The 22,585-nt window shown below is 56.8% G+C and overlaps 1 protein-coding gene across 2 annotated transcripts in view; it reads right to left on the reverse strand.

Annotated features, from left to right (window-relative positions):
• Window positions 1-1,057: 1,057 nt before the first annotated feature.
• PACSIN1 (protein kinase C and casein kinase substrate in neurons 1) overlaps window positions 1,058-22,585 on the reverse strand; it is a 56,462-nt gene continuing 34,934 nt past the window's right edge. Inside the window, exons 1-10 of one of the 2 annotated variants that reach the window (XM_045835621.1) lie at window positions 17,458-17,623; window positions 9,079-9,204; window positions 8,036-8,192; window positions 6,631-6,866; window positions 6,064-6,219; window positions 5,791-5,966; window positions 5,265-5,385; window positions 5,040-5,167; window positions 4,231-4,418; window positions 1,058-3,739 (exon numbers count right to left, since the gene is read on the reverse strand). In XM_045835621.1, coding sequence (XP_045691577.1) covers window positions 3,630-3,739; window positions 4,231-4,418; window positions 5,040-5,167; window positions 5,265-5,385; window positions 5,791-5,966; window positions 6,064-6,219; window positions 6,631-6,866; window positions 8,036-8,192; window positions 9,079-9,141 — 1,335 coding nt within the window. In that variant the 5' untranslated portion in view covers window positions 9,142-9,204; window positions 17,458-17,623 and the 3' untranslated portion in view covers window positions 1,058-3,629. Of the gene's footprint in view, window positions 3,740-4,230; window positions 4,419-5,039; window positions 5,168-5,264; window positions 5,386-5,790; window positions 5,967-6,063; window positions 6,220-6,630; window positions 6,867-8,035; window positions 8,193-9,078; window positions 9,205-17,457; window positions 17,624-22,585 lie in introns of those variants that run through there. The other variant, XM_045835620.1, reaches the window with a different exon arrangement.

A 22,585-nucleotide genomic window follows, 5' to 3' on the forward strand; every position in this document is an offset into this window, starting at 1 on the left:
TCTGCCCACCCCCTGGGAGGGAACAGGTGGGGACCCTGGCCCGAACCCAGCTTGGCTCTGCTGAACTGGTTTGTTTCCCTGCTGGCCGTCCTGCCCCCATCCTGCCCCCAACTTGGTCGCTGGAGCCACCTGCTTCCACATCCCCAGGTGGGCCGGGGTCTGGGTCTGGAGAGGCCTCGGATCTCAGGTGGGGGCTGGGGGGAGGGGGATGAATGCCTGGAAGTGGGGAACTCCAGGAAGGGGAGCTGTGGGGAATGGGGTGGGGCAGCTTCCTGCTCCGAGGATCTGCCCCGATGCACACGTCCCCTCTGGGGCACACACCCATCCAGGGACACCTGCGTGAGGGCAGCAAACTCGGGAGTCCCCCCCCCCACAGCCTGATGAACCCCGCCTGGCCTAGGTGTTCCTGGACCCTCCTCGTGGACCCACATCCGGGGCCCCCCATCATGGCATGGAGCAGCGTGTGCAAATGCGTCAAGGCAACATTTTGGGCTCATTTGAAGAGTCCTCCATTTGGCTAAAATCAGGCTCTTGTCACTGCAGATGGATTTGAAGGAGACAGGCTATGTGGCGGAGAGTCGAGTCAACCTCCACTTGACCCTTTCTCCCTGCCCTGCCTGGGAATACGGACAACCAGGAACCACTGGCCTTAGCAATCACTTCTAAAATTTTGCTTTAAAAACTGAAGCCTGTTCAGGGGTCAAATTCACCCTTGTACTGTGAGTGTGGGACCCCAAATGCCCCAGCTTTTCTGGTCAGTGCTCACTGCCAGGCACCCAGGACCTTGACAGCTACTCAAGAACCTCAGAGAGCACCCAGAGTGACCCTCTGTGTAGGGACGGGCGGGCTCTGGAAGGGAAAGGCCAGCCCTTAGTACCCCAGCCCACACTGGTGGCCATCCAGGACAGCCCCCGGGTGTCCTGGGCACTCCTTCCCCGCCCGACATCCTGCCCACAGGTAATTCTCTGGGGCCTCAGAAGACACACAACTCAAGATGACAACGCCCAGCCGGGTTGACAGTTCTGGGTTTTATCCACAGTCATACAGTCACAACCTATATATATATATATTTGTATTTATATACCTTTAAATTACACAATCATGTACAAAACAGGTGCATTGCTGAGACCACAGCACTTCTCGGAGTTTCACAAGTGTCGGACGAATGGAGTCAGGAAGCCGAGGGCGGCTGAGGGCGGCGGCAGGGCGGCCCTGGCTCCAGGCAGAGCCAGGGCACAGAACGGTGGTTAACTTAGGAAGAAACACATCACTCGTTGAGCCCTACAGAGCGGCCCGTGCAGCATTGAGGGTGTGGGCAGGGGGCTACAGGAGGCAGTGGGCTCAGTGAGGGCACGGGCCCTGCGCTTGATGCTGAACGCCCTGATGTCAGTGCTGACAGGCGGGCCTGGGCCCCGGGAGCTCAGGGGGTCTTCCAGGTGAGACCCTCCACTCCAGGGCCCGAGGAGCCCAGGGACCCACTGCTCAGAAGGAATTGGGTTTCAAGTCCCTGCCGCAGAGTGGGCAGCTAGAGCGCTGAGGGGGACAGCCAGTCACTGCCTCTCCCCAAGTGCTAGGAACCTGCTGGCACAGACAGAGGGAGCCTGGGCTCCACGGTGCAGATGGGCAGCTGTCTGACTCCCAGCAGTAGGTGGAAAAGGGCCCTCAACTCCAGCTCCTGCTTGGAGGAGAGGCAGAAGGGGCTTTTGTTCTGGCATGGGAAGGGCTGAAGTTTTCCAAAATCTTGCTCCAGGCCCTGAGGGGATAGCTCAGGCTGCAATGGAGGCCCACAGAGCAGTGATAAGGAGTGTGCTGTGGAGAAGAGTCTGCCTGTCCCTAGAGGTGCCATTGTCCCCACCCCCCAACTTTCCTGGCCTTGAGCAAGGCCTGTCCCAGCTCCGGTCCCTGCCCGAGTATGCCAGGATTCTCTGTGCCACATGAACAGGGTCAGGGCTTTGAGGCTGGGGCCTGTGACCTAACAGGAGACTGTGGGAAGAAAAAGCAAGGAGCAAGAGGCTGATGGGTGATGGAGGGTCTGGGGTAGACACTGTCTTCACCTAGAGGCCCAGGGCCAGGTGTTAGGGAGGGAGCAGGGTGTCTGCAGCCCTGAAGCCCAGAAGCGGCACCACCGTCAGGCTCACCTGGTGCCTCGGGAAGTCTCAGGACCTCAGCGCAGAGGTTCCGGGAGATTCCTTTTCCAGTTAGTCCCTCACTTCTCGGGACCCAGCCACCCTGCCCCCACTGCCATGGGAGAGGCTGGTCCTTAGAGTAATCAAGTGCTACTTTCTTTCACCAGCCACAGGAAACACTGCTGCTCTGGGCAGGCCCTTGTCTCCTCCCACCCCAAAGTCCTTTAACTGAGACCCAGGCCTGCAGAGACGGGGGTGGGAGGGTTCGGGGGGAGGTGCTGCCAGCAGAGGGAATGCTGCTCCAGGGCCAGGGCTGTGGTGATGGAGGGGAGAAGGCAGACAGATGTGGTGACTGCCCTGCTCCTAAGGGCCAGGGCTCCTCCCTCTGGCCATTCCCAAGCCTCTCCTATTGGCTGCAGGCTTTCCCTGATGCTCCCAGGCTAGAAGCTCCCAAGGGTGTCTCCCCAGGCAGGCCAGATGAATGGGAGACCCCAAAGCTTGATCTCCTGAGGGCAGGCTGAAGCTGGTGCTCCTCTGGCTTCAGATGGATGTGGAGGGAAGGAGGGTGGGTGAGTGGGGAGGGAAGAAGGGTTGAGTGAGTGAGCAAGATGCCCTCCCCCTCAGGGAATAGGAGGAGGGTGCTACTGTTGCTGGCTTTGCCCTGTGCTTTGGGGCCCCTCCCCCTGCCTGAGGACTTGTGTGTGGGGTGACTCTGTAAGTACAGAAGGGTATGTCTCTGAGAAAGAGCCCAGGCCTGAAGTGCAGTCAGCTGGAAAGAAGGGCCCTAGCAGGGTCCTGGTCCCTCAGCCGAGCCCAGCATTGGGAGGTCTGAGGGCCAGCTCCCCCTTCACACACCCTCCTACAGCACAGTGACTCTGTCAGCGACTCCGACTCCGGCTCGACCCTGTTCACGTCTGAGGGAGTCAAGGGGCACCTAGCAACCTCTACGGGAGAAGAGGGTGACGATTCCTCTTCCAGAGGGTGAGGCCAGGGAAGAAGGGGGCTCCCCGGGGCACAGTGGAAGACTTAACACTGGGAGGCCCCTTGTCTGGGGTTGGAGGGGAGGCCTCTGCGAGTAAGTGGTGGTGGACCGGGAGAAGGCCAGGCAGGAGATCAGAAATCATGGTGGGGGAGGGGCACGGGGCAGGTGCTGGCAGCCAGGGGTGGAGAGGAAAGGGGTGGGATGGGGGCACTGAGGCAGAATAAGAGGGTCCGGGAGATGTCTCCCAGGGCTCAGGAGACTTTTCGGTGGGATCTAAAGAGCGGATGTTGTGATGTCTTCGCTGGGCTAAGTCCTAAGACCCTCACCACAAGTGCCGCCAGTCTGGCCTCTGGGGGCCCTGCAAGTGCTCCGTCTCTTTGTAGTTATTTTGTTCTGTTTTGACTTTTAAAAAAATAAAAGCTTGATCGGAAAATATGTCTGGAACTCTATGGCCAGGGAAGGTGACAAGAGTGGGAAGGGAGGGCAAGGAGTGAGGGGTGGTGTGGAGGGGAGCAGGGCAGCTAGATGGCCTCCACATAATTGGCGGGATAGAGGCCAAACTGCCCGCTGTCCAGCCGCCCGCGGCACCAACCCTGCTCGTCCTCCTCGCCCAGCTTGGTGAGCTCATCTCCTGGGAAGGGGACACAGAGGAGATCCATGACAGAGGCCCAGAGAGGTCTGTCCCTCTACTCCCATACTGCTACGTAAGCCCTCCAATACTGTTATGCTAGGCTAACCCCTAAACCTGCCCCCTTTATTGCCCCAATGCCAGCCCCGAAGGATCAGCCCCAGTCACATACCCAAGTGTTGCCCCCTGTCACCCACCTAATGGGGGTCTCACCTTGCCTCCGGCTTCATTTCCCAGGTCAGGCCTCCCTGTTCCGGCACTCCAGGCCCTTAGGACCGCCCCCAATCCTATTCTCAGGTCCTGACTCCACCCCTGGCTCCCAGTTACCCACTCTCAGGCCCTGCACTTGCCCTCCAATTCAAGTCTTGGCCCTGGGCTCAGGTCAAACTTGTTTTGGCCACGCCCAGCACCTGGTCCCTCCCACAACCGCACTCCCTGCCAACCCCAGCATCCCCTGTCCTCAGGCCCCGCCCCACCAGCTCCCCCTACCGTACCAGCCTTGAAGCTGAGCTCATCCTGCTCCTGGCCGTCGTAGTCGTAGAGTGCTCGCACACGTACTCCCTTGGCGTCGTCCTCAAAGGGGTTAGAGCCGCCGTTGGCCTCATTGCCCCCAAAGGGGTTCCCGCTCTCATCGTCTGACCACTCAGTGGCATACGGCTGGCCCCTGTCATAGCTGCTAACGCTGAGGGGCAGAGAGGACCCAGCGTCAATGGCCTCTCACCTCATCCCTAGGGCTGCCCCTCTCCCCAGTCAGAGCCCTGGCCCCGTATTTCACCAAGGCTGGAGCAGGGGTGGGCCTCCTAAGAGGGATCCTGAGTCAGTGACTCTCACAGACAGCTCTTTAAACAGATGTGAGGCAAGACAATTAGCATAATTACTCAGCCTTAGAGGAGGGGACACTGACAGGGACCCTGAGAGCACCTGACCCTTCACCTGAGAGGGCCAGTACAATCTAGTGGTTAAGAGTGATAATTCTGGAGCCAGACTCTTGGGCATCATATCCTGGCTCTGAGGCTTACTAACTAGCTGTGTGACCCTCTGCAATCACTTAACCTCTCTGGGTATCAGTTTCTCCATCTGTAAAATGGGAATTTTCACACTTCTCAGAATGCTTAAGCCTTCAATGAGTTAATATATGGAAGATACCTAGAACAGAGCCTGGCACAGGTGGGAGCTCTCAAAGGACTAGCTAGCACTGTCTTTGAAAGGATCATGAGGTTGCTGTGGTTCAGACCATTTCTTGTCCTTGAGGTAAAACTCAAGAGCCCTCTGGCCTCCAGGAAGCTCCACAGGAGGCACTCACCTGCCGCGGTCCCCCGCCTGCGACGTGGACTCCACCACCCCGGTGGCATTGGTCAGCGCTACCCCCTCTGCCTTCTTGGGCTGCTTCTCCTTCTTGGTGGTTGTGTGAGGGAGGTCTGGGTTCCACTCCTGGCAGGCACCAGGGGAGCAGTCAGGCTGGAGGCTGCTCCCTGAGGCCTCTTCCAGACTTTTCGTGCTTTGCTTCCCCCACCCCACACATCCTTACCTCAAATTGGGGCCAGTTCATGGGCATGCCAGGACCACTGGTGCTGCGGAACCATCTGAGGTCGTCCTGGGCATCGGCCCCCCGGATGGCCTGCTCTAGCTCCCGGTACACGTGGACATAGCTGTGCACAGCGGAGATAGGGAAGTGGGGGGCAAGATGCCTCACAGCTCCTTCTTATCCTTGGCGAGGGCAGGAGCCCTTTCAGGGACTGGGTGCTGGCATGGCCCCCAGCTAGGAACCAGGCAAGCTTCCCAAGGAACAGTCTCCATGTGGGCATGCCCAGCGGGCACCCTTTGCTGTCAACACCTTAGCTACTCGCCCACCCATCCAAGCACATTTCTCGAGTACCTAGTGTGCACTGGCTGGCACCCAGTCAGTTGCTGTGTTTGGAGCCTCTTCGCTCTTGGGCCCTGCAGCTCAGCCCTCTCCCTCCTATCACTATAATGCGGGGCCTGGGATGCCTTGCACACCAGTTCTACCCTCTGCTGCCTGTGCCTGTGCCCGCCATGCTGCCATGCCCAGCTACCTGCTGTTCTCAGCTAGGTTGAGGTGACGTTTGATGTCCAGAAGCACCTCCTTGAGGAAGACCAGTCGCTTTTCCTCAAATTGCTGGCACTGTTCAAACACCTGCTCCATGCCCTCCATGTACTGGGGAGTGGTCTTGCCCACCTCTTCCAGCACTTTCTCATACTTCTCCTGCGTCTGTAGGCACCAGGGTGAAGGGAGGGTGAGACCCAGGCTGACAGCCACCAGCTGCCGCCCACTCCCAGGGGCCCTGAGCACCCAGCCTGGCCGGCACCTTCTGCACATCTTGCTTGCACTTGTCCACTTTGTCCTGCAGCTTCTTCTGCTGTTCGGGTGTGACCGACTGCTCCGTCTTGCTATTCATCTCTCGTGTCACAGCCAGCTTCTCCTCTTTGCAGGCCAGATGGTAGGCCTTCTTGGCCGCCTCTAGCTGTGGGGAGGGGAACAGGGGGCAGGCCTCCTACTTGTGAACAGGAGCCAGTGTGGTCACTCGTCAAGTCCTCCCACCTGCCCACTCTGCCAGGAGCTGTGAGCACACAGTCTTAAGAGGCAGAAGGGATGCAGGCCCTGGCTCCAGGTATTTGGGAGCAGTGTCCACCCACCTGTGGATGCTTCCCTGCCCGGCACTGCCTGCCACCCCTAGGGCATGCTCCTGGTGAGCACTGCAGTGCCTGCCCAACTGTGGATATGTTTTCCTGGAAGGCAGTCCCGCCCCTCAGGGGCACAATCCCAGAGGGCAGTGCACCACCACCCCGCCTGCAGATACCCACCCTCTGATGAGACTGGCCCTCTGAGCTCTCCCGCCCACCCTTGCCCTGTCTGTGGCAGCCACCCCGGGCACCTCCTTCATCTTCTTGGCCCAGGGTTTCTGGGCCTTGCGGAAACCATCTTCAGCCTCCTTGGTCTCCTTGAAGCCGCCCATGATCTGCTTGTGATAGGCATCCTTCTGCCAGTTCTTGACTTTCTCCAGGTCCTCGTTCAGCAGGTTGTTCTTCACCTCCTGATGCAGTTCGCTCACCTTGTCTGCCTCCGTCATCATGGCGCCCCAGGCCCGTTCCAGGCTGCCATACTGTGGGCCTGAGGACATGGTCGTGGGGTCACGAGGCCTTCATGACCCCCTGCCCAGAGGCCCTCCCGCCACACCCCTCTTTTCTCTGAGGCTTTCCTCATACTTCGCAGGGCAGCAGAAATGCTCTCCTCTGCTCTCCCTATAGTTTTCTTCACCCGCCAGGGCCCACGTACAGCCACCTTCTCCAGGATGCCTTCTCTGACTGCTCCACCACACACCTCAGCCTGCAGCCCTCATTGAATTCCTCTTCTACATCTGTCTCTGTGTCTACTCCCTATCTTCCTCATCAGCTTGTGAGCCTATGGTGGTGGGGCAGGGCAGCCCCAACCCTGTGAGCTCTCACAAGCCCAGCCCAGCGCCAGGCACAGTGGGCACTCCAGAATGTTGGCTGAATGCAAAACTGAAGAACCAACTGGTGACAGATACCAGGAAGCCCCTGGGACTAGACATTTGTTTCTCTGTACACAGGCATCGACTCTGTGCCAAGCACGTGCAGGGCAGTGGGGGCCCAGTCTGTGCATTCATGGGGTTCAGAGTCTATTGGAAGAGAAAAACAGTAACCAGTACATGTAAACGTCAACCTGAAACTGCTCTAGATTAAAAGAATCTAGAGACATGACAACTAAATGCAGTGTTCTGGATCGGACCCTGGACCAGCACACAACTGCCGTGATAGAATTTGCATCGGGCCATGTTAAATGTCCTGAATTTGATAGCTGAACTATGGTTACATCAGTAGATATTCTATTCTTAGGAGATACATGAAGAATTTAGGCTAAAGGTATATGTCTCCAACTTAAATGTTTCCAAAAACATGCATATAAATAGGAATAAAACAAATGTGGTAAAATGTTAATTGGTGAATCTGGGCGAATGGTATGTAATTCTCTGTACTACTCTTGAAACTTTTCTCTGACTTAAAATTATTTCAAAATAAAATGTGTTTTGTTTTGTTTTGTTTTTTAAATTCAAACTAAAATTATACAAAGTGGAGTTGAAATACAGGGAGGCCTGGCTTGATGGTGGGGCGGGGGGGCAGGGAGTGCAGGTATAGGGACAGTGCCTGCAGAGGCCCTGTGGCTGGGGCCGCAGGTACATCCAGCTGGCTGGTGCTCCCAGGACCCAGGGAGTGGGTTTAGGGCCTGGGGTCCGCACACGGGATGGGCATGGGTTTCACCTTTCTCAATGAGCTGGCGCCAGCGCTTGGCCCAGTCGGTGAGCTGCTGCGCGTAGGCTTTCTCGATCTTGGCGCGCTCCTGCACGCAGTTCATCAGGTCGTTGCACAGGCGGTGCCCGTCATCGATGCGCTTCACTGTCCGCTTGTAGTTCCCCACCTGGCGGCCAAGCAGCGAGCACGACTCCCACGGGTTCCCGACCTCCCACCTCGGTCCGCCCTGGCCATCGCGTCCTGCAGGGGGCGCCCGCCTCCGCCTTCCTAGTGCGGCTCGGTACCTTCTGACTTTCTGAGGATTTGGCACCCTGCGCCACACCCCTGTCTAAACACTCTGTGATACCACTTTAAACATAATTTTGTCGCTGCCACAAAATACAGAAGGTTTTTTATAATTTGGACTTGGGCCAGATGAATTATTCATTTTGTTCTTGTAAGCTAAATCTATTATATTTATATAGAGTCACAAGTGTTGAGTTGAGCTGCAACTTCTTGACATAATATTATGCTTTGTAGACATCTCATTAAACACTTATTAATTTAGGTTTGGCAGTTTTCACTTTGGGTTTCATAAACCAATACAAAAAAAAATTCTGGGTTTCAAATATTTGGGGAGGCTCTGAAATACTGCCCTGTCTCCACCTCCACGGTGCTCTAGGCTGCCGGAACTCACTCCATTTCCCTGTTACCAGTGCTCCGCCCTCTGTCCGCTTCACAGGGCAGGGGCAGGGAGCAGCAGAGAGAGGCTATGTGAACTGTAAAGCGCTTCGCCTGCCTGTGCGAAGTGCCAGGACTCTGTGCCACGGCCCGGAGAGCAGAGGGCCGGGGGGCCGTTCTACATCATGGAATACATGGGATGTCTCCAGGGGCAGCTGTGAGGCTGAGCGGCTCTGGGCTCAGGGTAGAGTAGCAGCCTGTTGGACACCTAGGGTTTTAGAGGGACCCGAGGGGCTGGGGAGCAAGGCCTGAGGTCACGGGGTGGGTGGGGGCCTGGGCCTCCCTACAGCCAGGCTGTCTTTCCCCAGGAACTGGGAGCAGCAAAGCCTCACCTCCCAGAAGCTGTCAGTGGTCTCCTCAGAAGCGAGCGAGGCCTCGTCGTAAGAGCCGGACATGGTGTGGTCGTAGGGGGATGGACAGGTGTGGAGCGGTGGTCAGCAGGCTGGGCTGCTCATGTGCTGGAGGGCAGGAGAGAGATTCCTGGAGATGAGGGACAGGTCCGACACGCCCCACTCCAGGCCTAGGCCCTGGCTTGCTGTGCTGTGGGGGGACGAGGGCTCCACAAGCATAAGCCTTGCATTGGGACTGGGACTCCCTGCCCAGGGACTGGCTCACCCCAAGAGTCACCCTGCGGCACCCCTTCTGCCCACCTCCCATCTCTGCTCCACAAGCCCTTCACTCCATCTCCTTTCCACTTCATCTCTCTTCCCACTGCCCCTCGGATCCATCCTCCAGCTCCAATGTCAGCATCTCTTCTCAGAAGCCTGTCCCAACTGCCAGAACCATGGTGCCCACCACTGTTCTGTGCTCCTGGACTGAGGGCTAAATTAGAGCCACACAATTGCATGTTTGCTTTACATAAATCTGCGGTTTGCTTCACAGACACACAGGTCTTCAAAGCCAGCAATCAGGCTTATCTTTGTGCATGTCCTGCACCACCCACCCCCAGGGCCCAACACCCTGTAGGACCCACTAAAACTCAAAAAACCCCAGCTTGCTTCTCAATCCATCCCCCTCAGCACTGCCCACCCTGACCCAGACAGGTCCTTGCACTGGGCCCAAAACACCCACGGAAGCTCCCTGCTGCCGCCCCAGCCAATGCACAGCCCTCCCCAAAGCACCCACCTACAGCCTGGACCCAAGCACCCTGGGAAATTGGCCACGGGCCCCCTCCTACCTCCCAACCAGGCTGAGCCCCTCCTCAGTTCCCTGAGCTGTTGGTCCCTGCAAATGCCCTCTGGCTGCCCTGTGCCCGGCCTCAAACCAAAGGCCTCCATTAGCTGCTTCCAGGTCCCTAAGAGTTCCAGACATGCAGCTTCTGGCCCACATGTCAGACCACTGTGACCTGTGTGAGCATCAGGCCGCTGTACGTGGCTTGGTACTGTCAGCGGCATCATGACTGTCTGATCTAGGCCATGTGCTGCCCCGTTCCAGTCCCCCACCCAGGCCTTGTTGCCACCCCGGGCAAGAATGGTTTAGGCATCAGGAGACTGGACCCCGAGGGCCCGGAGCCTGGTCTTCAAAGGGGCAGGGAGGCCAACCCAGGCCTGACCCCACTACAAGCTGACAGCCTGCGGCTGGGGTCACCTCCCTGACTCTGCACCCTAACCTTGGGGACTGAGAAGACTGACAATGAGGACGCTTGGCCTCTGCAAGAATCAGCCCAACCCAGGGGTCCAAGGGACCCTAAGGCCTTACCAGCAGCTGGCCATCCGGCTCAGGGCAGGAGCCCCAACACCTGAGGGTTGGGGGTCAGGGATGCCCCTGCCCCCTCTGACCTCAGTCTTCCTATCTGCCCAGGACCAGTGCTCTCTTCCCAGTAACAACCCAGTGTTGCCTCCTGCACCTCTCAGGCACCAGACATACTTTGCTTCTTTCCCCTTAGCAAAGACTCAACTCTCCCACGAACTCACACAGAATGGAGGGCTGGGGTAGGGGAGAGGGCAGCTGGAGTTCATCAAGGGACAAAGAAATGAGTCTGAATATTTTTCTCCTTAATTTGGCACTTTTCACTTATAAAGCAGTACTTGCCTCATAAAGAAAATATTGAATGTGTGCCCTGACTGGTGTGGCTCAGTGAGTCGGGCGTTGTCCCACAAAGCGAAGGTTCACCAGTTTGATTCCGGTTACAGGCCAGGCCCTTGGTTGGGGCGCACACAAGAGGCAACCAACTGATGCTTCTCTCACACTGATGTTTCTCTCCCTCTTTCTCCCTCCCTTCCCCTCTCTCTAAAAACAAGTAAAATCTTTTTTAAAAAGAAAGAAAATTTGAACTTATATATGGTGAAGTGAAAGGCAGGGATACTTAACAAAGGACTTTCAGCCAGGTCAGGTAAGTGTTCCTGGGGCTACAGCCATCTAGGACCCTGGGAGCCACACAGAACTTGGGGATCCCACAGTGTGAGCTCCCTGCTGGAGTGAAGGCCAAACCCAGCTCTGGTAGTGGGGAAGTGACTTCACACAAGCTTGGTGGGGGCAACGTGGTGTCCTTTCTCTCGGTCACAGACGCACACATCCCTCACCCAGCAGCACCCTCGGGTCCTAGGAATTCACCCTCCAGACACTCAGGCACACTGCTGCTGCCCAGTCCGATTTACTGCAGCACTGCCCCTGGGAGCCGGAGGTGGGAAACAGCCAGACATGCACCTGGGGGCGGGGTGAGTGAGTGGCGGTGCAGGCCTACAGCAGAAGGCTCTCGTCCTCAACGCGCCCGCCCCCCAAGCCATGGCACTGAAGCCAAAGGAGCAAGGTGCAGAACAGCATGGCGGCGGATGCTTCTGTCTGTGTGTGGGGTGGAAATACATGAGCAGAAATATTTTTGGAAAGCTGGTAGCAGTGGCTGTGTTGGGGGAACTGGGTGGCTGGGGGATGGGGTGGGAGAATTTTCTGGAGCTCTTTCATGCCTTTTAAATTTTGCCTTGTGTGCATAAATTGCATATATATATTAAAAAAAACAACAACCTCCAGCCTGTGTTGCAGGAGAGCAGAGGGAGCTGGGAGCCAGGACGAAGGGTGCACTCAAAGCATGGAGGTGGGGACAGTGCACCTGAGACCTTCACGTCAGGTGAGAAGTGCACAGTGGCAGAGACCGGGGTCGAGGGCCTGCTGTGGTCCCTCCCTCAGCATAGGCAGGTGATGGCTCTCTGGGGCTCCCAGCTGAGGTAGCATGTGTAGTAGAAACAGCTGTAGCCTTAGGGTCTCTGCTCTGCCACCAAACTGTTGTGTGACCTTAAGCAATTCACGTGGCCTCGCTGGGCCTTGCCAGGAAACAAGGATGACCCAGCCCCACTTAAGGATTAGACGAGATGGGGCAGTCGGGCACTGCAGCCCCAAGCTGGGCCTGCACCAAGGTGGCCCATGAAGACCGGCAGGAGGGGTTGGGGAGGGGGCGTAGGAGGGAGCGTGTGAGCCCACAGCACCGTTTGGCTGGACACACCATCCTGCCTTCCCCCTGCCTCACACCCCACCTGGGGGCAGGTGGGAAGCTTACCTCTTACCAAACGGCACATCCTGCCAAGCGGTGAGCAGTAGCTGCCGTCACTGAACAGCTGTATCTCCGAGTCAGGAAGCCAGAGTGGCCAGCATCTGCCACTCACCCTGGGTGAGCCCTATACACCGGTAACTTTCTTCCACCCACCAAATGGACACAATGCCCAATCCGACTTTGCGTGGCTCTGAAAACCCTTTATTATTAGCAATAACAGCTGATATGCGTGGGGCACATATTTGGTGCCGAGGACGGTTCCCGTGTCTTAAACGATCTAACCCTCACAACACCCCTGTGAGGCAGGAGGCAGGTGTGATTCTCACCCCCGCCCCCCCCGCCCCGCTGCAGACAAGAGCCCAGGGGTCTGAGACATGACAGGGAAACAGCTCAGCAGCTCTCCCTATCGGTCTGCCACCACTTCCGCTGTGGTGGGGTGGTGGTCTCATCTTGTGGAACAAGGGAAGGAGCTGGGCCTTCCTCGGCACGCAGACGTCAGAGCCCTCGGCACCCAGCACAGGGGCGGGGGCTCTGGCTCTAGCTCTGCCACCTGCCAGTGAGAGATCGGGCAAGTCCCTTCGGGGGTCTCAGCTTTCTAACTCGTACGATGGAAATCGATACTGGAGTCTATTTTGAAGATCAAGTGATGAAAGGGTAGTAAGCTCTGGTTGAAAAACACAGAACACTGTGCAGATGCGAAGTTTTCATGCTGGCCTGGACCCTTCATCCAGGGAGAAGTCATGGGGTACAAAGTGTCCCTCTCAGGGCCCAGGCCTACGGCCAGCTGCCTCTGAAAGACCTGGGGGGCAGGGGCCTTGGTCATGTTCCGTGTACCAAGAAGGGACCGCGGCACTAGAGCAGGAGCCCGCAGAGGGCAGGCATGGACGGGCTTTGTGGGCTCCCGCACCATTAGTCCTGGACAACCACGGGCCTCAGGGAAACCGCAGCTCTTCTTTCTCCTCCCACCACACAGCCAGCCCGTCAGCAGGTCCTGAGCAGCCGCTTCACCTCCTTGCAGCTGCTTATCCATGGGTCTTCCTGCCTCTGACTTTGTCTCTCAGCACCCCCTCCCCAGCGCCCACATGGCAGCCAGAGGAAAACTGGCAAAACTGTCAGATCCCCTTTTCTCCAGAGATGCCACATTCCCCCTGAGTAAAAGGGGAATTGCTTGCTAGGAGGCCCTGCATAACCTGCAACCCCACCTCTCCCCCTTCTGCCCTTATCTCCCACTCTCACTCTCCTCCAGCTCTGCTGACTCCCTCGCTGTTCTAACCCCAGGGCCTTTGCACCTACTTGGAATAGTCCCACCCACCCAGACTCCCAGGTGCACTCAAATGTCTTGACCTCCCCAAACTTAAAAACTTGCAATTCTGTTGCTTCCATCCCCAGCACCACCCCCTCCTCCGTTTCCTCATTCCTTATTCTCCACAGCACCTGTCACATCTGACAGGCTGTCAACGTTAGAGTACTCACATGTTTAGTGTCTTCCTTTCCCACTAGAATGTCAACTCTATAAGGTCAGTAGTTTAGCCTGTCTGGTTCTCTGCTATATTTCTAGGATCCAGAGCAGTACCTGGCACAGGGTAGTAAATGCACCATCACTTTCATTCAATGAATGAATAAATGCCAAGGGCCTTCAGGAACATTCATTCATTACATAGCAGAAGCACTGAATTCTGTACCTCAGAGCCAAACCCAGCCACCTGCACACAGTAGGCATTTAATAAACATTGGTGATGACGGTGATACAACCAAGAGCCAGAACCCCACAAGACTGGAGGGGTCTCAAATCCCACTTGTCCTGTTTCCAGGCCCCCTGTTTCTCCTGCCTTTCCCTTCCCTGCCATTCTCTTGGTCAGCTGCCAGCGTCTATTTCCAGGGTGCCTTTCTCTCTGATCTGTCCTAGTCAGGTCCCTGTCCTGGCTTGGCTTCTGGGGGTGCCCAAGTGAGACACCACAGATAGGGAGGGGAAGTGGGACCTGTGGGGAGGCAGGCCCATCCTCTCCGCTCCAGGTGCGTCTGTCTCCTCAAGACCAGTCACCGCACGCTCAGGCGCAGCCAGCTCAGTGTGCAGCCGCTTCCTGGACAGCCCAGATTCCCCCAGGAAGGCGCCCTCTGCCCTCAGAGCACTGGGAGTGGGACTTACGCAGCTCACCATGCTCCCCCTCCTGGCCAGGTGGAGCTGTCCTGGCCAAGCTAGAGCAGAAAAAGGCAAGAAGCTGGACCCAGGCCAAGCAGGACATCCTGCCCGACTCAATGCCCTGGAGCAACTGCCAGCCAGAGGAGCCGAGGATCTCACCCCTGTGAGGGCTGAGCCACAGGCCACCCAGACAGCATGGATGTGGAGACCAGCCAAGGGGCATACTTGTGGTGTCAAACTGCAGCTGTAAGGATACAGTGCAGCTCTGCGCCACAGCAGCGAGCAAGACAGAAAAGTCCCTGACCTCGTGAAGCTGACATTCCACAGAGGCTAGACAGACAAGGAACCAAAGGAATGAGTAAATGATCAAGTGTGTTAGAAGGTGATAAGGGCTGTGAAGAATAAGGCAGGGAATGGGACAAGGAGGAACAGTGGGGGTTGGGAGGGAGACTATTTAACACAGGAAAGGGCATTTCAGTAAAGACCAGGCGGAGGTGAGGGAGGGAGCCATGCAGCTATCTGGGGGAAGAGCATGTAGGCAGAGGGAACAGCCAGTGCAAAGGCCCTGAGGCGGAAACATGGCTGCCATGGTTGAGGAATAAGGGGCCCTATGTCTGGTGCAGAGTAAGTGAGGAGAGAGGGATGAGTAAGTGAAAGGTGAGGTTGAGAGACTGGGTGAGGATGCCAATCACATAAGATCTCCTAGGCCAGAGTAACAGCCTTGACCCTCCCCACACCCCCAGTGAGACGGGAGCCACTGCAGGGGCGAGAAGAGGTGGGGTATAATGAGGCTTAGGTTTTAAAGGATCCCTGCCGTTAGGAGGAAGAGCAGACTGCAGCAGGCCAGGAGGTCAGGGAACCTGCTAGCGGGTGACTACAGTCCTCCGGGTGAGGGAAGTTGGGTGCTTGACCAAGGTGGTAATGCTGTGAGCAGCAAGAGGTGGTTGGCCTGTGGCAACACTGTGACATCAGAGCCAATAGGATTTGCTGATGGTTTGGGTGTGGGAGGAGAGGTCAGGGATGCTGTGGGTGTGGGCCTGGGCAGCTAGCAGGCTGGGAGGACAGTGAGAGAAACACTCTGGGGGAGATGGAAGCTCAGTTTCAGAGCCCTGAGCTGCCCATGAAGAGCTAAGTAGACATGTCCCCTTACTCTCTCCAGAGCTCCTGCATTGGGGGCCACGTAAGGAGCGGCCAGCCTGGGGTTGTTCCCAGCCCAGGGCCCCAGATCCTGGCTGAGTGCCAGAGCTCCGAGTGCCCCTGGGCCTCCCTTCATCTCCCTCTGACTCGAGGAAGGCTGCTGGGAGGAGGCCAGGCCCCCAACCTGGGTTGCAGGCAGGTGCTGTAGGCGGTGGGCCCGCTGGGTATGATGTGCGGGGCTAGGAAATATACCCCAGGAAGCTAATCTGGTGGGTTCACTACCCTGGAGTCTGGGGGCACCAGAGTGTAGAAGAGACACAGAACAAGCAAAGACAGACCCTCGGGACCTGTGGGAAAGAAAAAAATTAAAGAGGGGGGATGTGGCCTAGAGAAGGCAGGTCAGAAATGAGGGAGGTCAGGGCCAGGCCTGGAGGGTCTGGGGAAAGGACAGCTCCTTCCAGCTCTTGCCAAAAGAGCCAGTCCCCCAGGCCTCACCAGCCCCCTGTCCTGGCTGGGACGGAGGCCAGCCCCGCTGCATGGGTAAGGCAGGGCAGAGGCTGGCCCACACAGGCCCTGGTGGGGAGGAGGGTAACAGGGTTCAGAGAAGCAGGGGGCAGACAATGACGGTGTACCTGGGTTATGTGGCTGCCGGCTCCTAAGCAACACCCACCCTGGTCCTGCCACCTGAGACCTGCCCTCTCACTCCCCAGGTTCCTAACCGTAAAGAGGGAGACCCGGTGCCCAATACTCAGCAGGTGCAATGAACGCTTGCAGAAATGAACAGGACCACTTCAGCTTCTTGGTGTGTATTCCTCCACCCTAACAAAGGCCCAGGAACCCCCCTCAGCCCCTGCACCGCATCCTCTGACCCCCAAGAGCCCAGGAAAGAAGAAGCTCCACAATGTGGTACCAGGGCTCAGCAAAGGACCCAGCCAAGTTCCCAGTGGGTGCTGGGCAGAGGAGACAGGCAGGAAAAGCAGCCAGAGCCTTGGCCTCCCAGCACCCCAAGCATGCCCAAGGTTGCACACACCAACCCGCACCCCCCCAGACTAGGATCACCTCCTCGCACAGGCCAAGGGACTTCAGCTCTGTCCCAGGGCAAAGCTGGACCAGGTGCACCTGCCCACTGCACCACTGCAGGCCCCTCCTGCCCCTCTGTGCCCAGAGCCCAGGCCCCAGCCCCACCCCTTTGTGAGAAGCAGCGGAGGCTCCTCTGCAGTGCCCCAGCTCCCTGGGCAGCAGCAGACACTGTCCCCAAGAGCAATGCAGCAGAGGGACAGAAGCTGGGGGAGGGAGGGCCACAGGCATCCCCAGCCAAGACCTGCTCTCCTGTCCCCAACATGGAGACCCTGGGCCTGCTGGGGGCGGGACAGGTCTCCTCTGGGAGATCTAGGGATCTAGTTCTGCAGGGAGAACAAGGAGGGGAAGGACCTGAGTTTGAGTGGAAAGGAGAAATAAGCCCCCTCCCTGACCAGGGGCCTCTAAGCCCCATGCCTGAGACCACTGGGGCCAGCAGGGAGGCTGCTGGTGGGCTGGTGGGTGTGGGATGGGGAGGAGGACCAGCTGGTTCCAAATGGCCAAGGTCTAGCAGTGCCTCAGTGGGGGTGGGGGACAACCTCACTTCTCCCTGCCCGCCCAACCCCCCCAGCCTCAGCCTGGGGAGGTGAGTTTCTCTAAGCTCCAGCCCCCCTCAGCCCACTTCCCCCAGGGAGAGGGGCATGACTCTAGTCAGGACCTGTGGCGGTGGTGAAGGGCAGAAGTGCAGAACAAGAAAAGGCAACGGGGGTTCTGAGGAGCACCTCCGGGATGCTGGCTGCTCCCCATCAATCCGCTGGCCCTGGCCTCGCTGGCCCCTCTGCTTGCTACCAGGGGCTGCTGGTAGGAAGGTGGGGGAGCCCCGGGGCTCCACTCTCCATGCAGCCTCTTCCAGCAGTCCCCACGGATGCCTACCTGGGCCCGTGTTGGTACCAAGCCAGGGGCAGGTAGGAGTGCACTGCCCCCGCTGGGCCAGGCGAGGGCTGAGGGGCTGGCTGTCCTCCTCCTTCTCCGTGGTGGCGGGCAGGGAGGGGCCTGGCGCCTTGGCTGGGGGCTCTGTCCTCTTGGGTCCCCTCCACGGAGCTTGCTCAGGAAGGCAGCGCCAGAACTGCAGAAGCCAGCTCCCCGCCCCCGGCGGCTGCCTCTGCTCCCTCCCTCCTCCCGATGGACCCGCCTCCTTCTCCAGCCACCCACCTCTTTCAGCTTATTTCTATGGCAACCAGGCAATGCTCGCACAGACAGCCTCCCTCCCACGTACACCAGGGGACGCCCGCCCTCTATAAGGCGCCTGCATCAACACCGGGGCGTGCACACTTCACCTTCACAGATGCTGGTGGACACGCAGGCTCACGTGACTGCCCTGGACTGGGTGGGGGGAGAGGGGATACCCTGCTCCCGCCTCTTTCTTCTTTTTCCTCTCAAGACCCCGCCTCCCCCTCCAGACATCCTATCAGACACTGTAAACTGCGCCTCCCTCAGGCCCTTAAAATCTGACTGCAAAGCAGTTCTGTAAACATTTCTATTTGCTTACTCATTCATTTGCCTTCAGTCACCTCTCAGCATTCTCTTTTGAGTCTTTTCTGGGTCAGGCTGAGTGTGAGATGCTCATCCACAATCTCATTCTGTCAGGTTCCAAGCCCATTTTACAGGTTGGAGACTGAGGCCCACGGAGCTGAGACAACTTGTCTGAGCACCCATGACTCCTGAGTTCCCCGGGCTCACGGCTGGCAGTGAGGCCTGTGATTCCAACTTGGGCGCTTCCCCACAGGCTGCAGCTGCCACACACGCCCAGAGAAAATATCTAGGCTCGCACTACACACGTCTACACGCACCAACATGCATCCATGCACATGTGCACCCCAACAACACATATGCAAACACCCATTACACATATTTGTGCCCATGCATATTGCACAAGCCTGTGTATGGGTGTCGAACTGCATGTGCACAGTAACACATATATACATGCACTTACCTGTAACACTAACATCAATGCACACACATCCACATGGATCCAGAACATGCAACACACAGAGCCTCCCTACACCAAATCACAGCTGCACACTCAAGCCCCCAACCCTCACCTCATTAGAAGGGACCAGTGACAGTGACACAGTAAAGTGTCCCAACCAGGGGCCTGAGGAACGAGCCATTTTCCTGGAGAGGATCTGGCTCTGCTCTGAGCCCCGCCAGGGATCAGACTCCGATCTGCCGGTCTCCTCTCAGCTCTGTGCTGAAGGGGGCTGGGGTGGGCGTGCAGGCGGGGCCCACTCTCCTCCCTCATTCTGAAAATCCTCTGCCGGGTCCAGACTAGATCCTACCTCAAGCCCTTTGGCCTAGGGAGCTCACGGTATCCCCACCCATCTTCCTGGTTGCTGTCCAGTTCTGGGACTGGGAGCTCTGACAGAATAGAGTAAAATGGGCCCAACCTCCTCAGAGGGAAGTCCATGACTCAAGCAGCCCTGGTACCCTACAGTGGGGAGGCCACATGGGGGCTGAGCCCCGGGAAGCACACCCTGCCTCACGGATGTACTGTTGCCAGCCCACACCCTTCACAGGACCTCAGGCAGGGGTCACAGCAGCCCCTGTGCCCCAGGGTAACTCTCAGGGACCCTGAAAAGCCCAGAGAGGGCAGATACAATCAGAAAGAACCAGAATCCCATGGAAAATGAAGCCGGGAGCTGTCGCTGGCTGATGACCGCCTCTTCCATGTTTCATCCCATTTAAGGTCCCTCTCAATCACCAGACGGATGCCAATAAACCAGACCTGCTATAAACTGTATGAAACACCCTAGTGTCAGAGAAGTCAATGTGAGGGGGGAATCGTGTGGAGAGATGAAACAGGGCCTTGCATTTCATCCAACAGATATTTCCTAGACGCCCACAACACACCAGGGACTGTTCTTAGTGCTGGACACAACCTCGGGCCACAGTCCCTGCCTCAGAGGTGAAAAGCTGGTGGATGCCAAACTCCTGTTCTGCAGCGTCAGTGGTTGTCACGGCAGCCCTGCAGAGGAGATCACAGGACTGATAAGGAAACGGACTCTGAGATCCTGAGAGGTTTGCCCAAGGGGACAAAGCCAATAAATGTCTGGGCTGGGATTTGAACCCTCTCTCTGCCAAGTTTTTGTCAATGTTCCTCATTGGTTCCATTAAGAAAGATCCCAGTTCTCGGAGTTTCAGAGTCGAGTGTGCTCCTTACCCCTGCTCACAGGCAGGACAGGTTGTACGTGCTTGAAATGCCAGCCAGACCATGGGCACGAGTGAGGACCTCGGAATGACAAGTGACTTCCAGCCTGTACTTCCTTTAGCTAGAGGCTGCAGCTGGGGTCCCTGGGCCTGGAGGTCCTCAACAGAGGGTTAGGTTAAGGCCCAGGCCAGGAGGGTGGGCATGCCTGGCGCCTGAGAGCAGAGGCTCCTTGGAAAGCGAGGAGACCTCCGCTAGGAGGCAAGGAAAGATTGAGTTCCAGGCACTGTAAGCAGAGCCCCCTGCCAGCCCCCAGCCCAGATCATTTTTCTCCTAAAGAGCTAGCTCCATCCAGGGTTGCCAAAGATAGCTGCCCCCACCCCACCCCCTCCACCAGCCTGACCTGGCCCCCTCTGCTGTTGGGAGGGGCCTCCAAGTCACCTGTCTGCAGCCCTCTACACCCTCACTTGCAGGCCTCAGACAGGTCCAGGGACCCCTCCCCTCCAAACACACCCCATTCCCAACCTGGGCCCTCGTCCTGGACCTTCACCATGCTCCAGTCCACAGGTAGGGTCAGACTACAAATGTGGCCTCACACAGGCCACAGAGCATCTGCCCTCATGCCCCCAGGAAGAGCTGACACCTTCTGTCACTGCCTTCTCACCCCACCCAAAAAGCATTTACTGCCCCCACACCCCAGCCAGGCAGCTATCCCACAGACTCCCAGGGCAAATGCAATCAGGATTCATCAGCTGCTGCTTTGCATCTCATTTGCATAATGCCCCCATGACTGCCAAAATGCCAGAACCCTTCCTGGACCCCTGCCCATGACAGGCAGGGCTGGCCAGCAATGAAGAAATAAAATGGACAAGGCTCCCCTGAGGGTCTATCAGGGGCTAAATACCTGAGGACAAAGCCAGAGAGAGGAAACCTGAAGTGACTTCAAGTTTGAAACCCTGAAAAGTGCTCAAAGGGAGGGCCAGTAGATACTTACTGAGCACCTATGTCCCAGCATGGTGCACAGCATGCACTTCAGCCCTTGTTTCCACAATGAACCACTTCACAGGTGTGGGAACAGGCTCAGAGTAGTCGGGACCCCGCTACTCAAAACCTGGTCCCGCTCGGGAGCTGAGAAGACAGGTGGCATCTCAAGTCCCACCCAAAGCTCCTGAGTGTGCATCTGCATTGTCACCAGATCCTAGGGGTGTGCAGAGTACTAGTTTAAGGGACATGCCCTGCAATATACAGCTGGCAAGTGGCGCTGGTGTCAGAACTGAGTCTGACTAAATTTCAAGCTGTGCCTTTAATACATTTAACAAATATTTCCTGAACACCTACTATGCACAGTACTGCTCCAGGCAGTGGGTCACAGCAGATAACCATGAGGTAACCTCACGAGCGCTTCACGCCAAAAGAGGAAGACACACAACAAATGCGCAATGGGAATCCACACAGTGATCGGCGCGAAACTAAAGTGGGGCAAAAAGATGAGGAGGTGAGTGGGGTGGTCTCAGAACCCTCTTCAGAGATGACAGCTGCACAAAGACCTCAGTAACAGAGGAAAAGATATGGGATGATTTGGGGGGAAGAGTGTTTCTGGCAGAAGGAACAGCGAGGGCCAGTGTCCTGAGGTGAGAGTAAGCGAGGTACACTGAAGGTACCCGAAACTGAATGGGCGGTCAGGTGGACGAAGGCATGGGCAGGTGGGGGTGGACGAAGGGATGGCAGGGAGAGGCAGCTTGTCTTGTAGGAGTGAAGAAGAGGCACACAGGGGCCAGAGCCCCTAGGCCCCTGCAGGCCACAGCGAGGACTTCAGATTTTATTATCAGTATAAGGGGAGCCACTGGTATTTTTGAGCAAGGGTGAGAATCCAATTTATGTTGTCAAAAGATCACCACAGCTTTTATGTGGCAATGACTAGAAAGGGGAAAAGGCTGAAGCAAGAAGAACATTTCAGAGACTTTTGCAATATTTATCCCCAGCAGGAATGCGTGCATGTGGCCGCTAAAACACACGCCCAGGGACATTTGGAGCAGCTTTGTTCTTAACAGCACCGACCGGAAGCGACCCAAACACTCATCCGTACCAGGACCGGCAAACAGCCTGCATGGTCAGCGCATGTAGCAGGGCGGTTAGCTTTTTCATTGTGCAGCTTCTGCCGTGCGATCTGCTCACGCAGTTGAATACCGCACAGCAGCGGCTCTCACCCAGTGCACCACAAGGGTTTTACAGCGTGCAACACCCAAATGTTAGGATGGGCACTGACCTCTTTTCCCTCATGACGTCAAATTGAAAAATGACAACAGCCAACACAACAATAGCCATCTGATGTGAATGAATCAAAGTTGTACCTATTTTTGTCATATTAGCAAAAAGTATAATACGTAATTTGTTTATGTGTGCCATGAGATAAGAAAAGTTCAAGACCACTGTTGTACAGCAATGAAAAACAACCACATGAGAAAACCTCAAGACATCTTGCTGAGCAAGAGAAGCCAAACTTAAAAGAGCACACAGGGCGGATTCTATTTAAATGAAGTTCAAAAACAGGTAAATCTGGATTTCTGGTTGTTGGGCAAAGTGGAGTAGATGCTCCACTTTGAACTCCCTACCCCCGCGGTGGAGTTCAGCTAAAACCCCTGGACATTAATATATAAAAGAAGCCTCTGCAGACCCTGAAAAGGGAGAGGACTAGGTGCCTCGGGTCCCCAGCAACAACACAGCAATGAGTTCTCTGGGTTTTCTTTCAGCTGAATATATCCCAGATTTGTTGCTGGAGAAATCAGTAACCCAGAAACACCAATGAGTGTGGCAAAAACAGCTCCTAGAAAAGCCTGCTCTCTCTTGCCAAAGGAT

Source organism: Phyllostomus hastatus, unplaced genomic scaffold (genome assembly GCF_019186645.2).
Source record: "Phyllostomus hastatus isolate PE091 unplaced genomic scaffold, TTU_PhHast_1.1 phas_contig_1048, whole genome shotgun sequence".
NCBI lineage: Eukaryota > Metazoa > Chordata > Mammalia > Chiroptera > Phyllostomidae > Phyllostomus > Phyllostomus hastatus.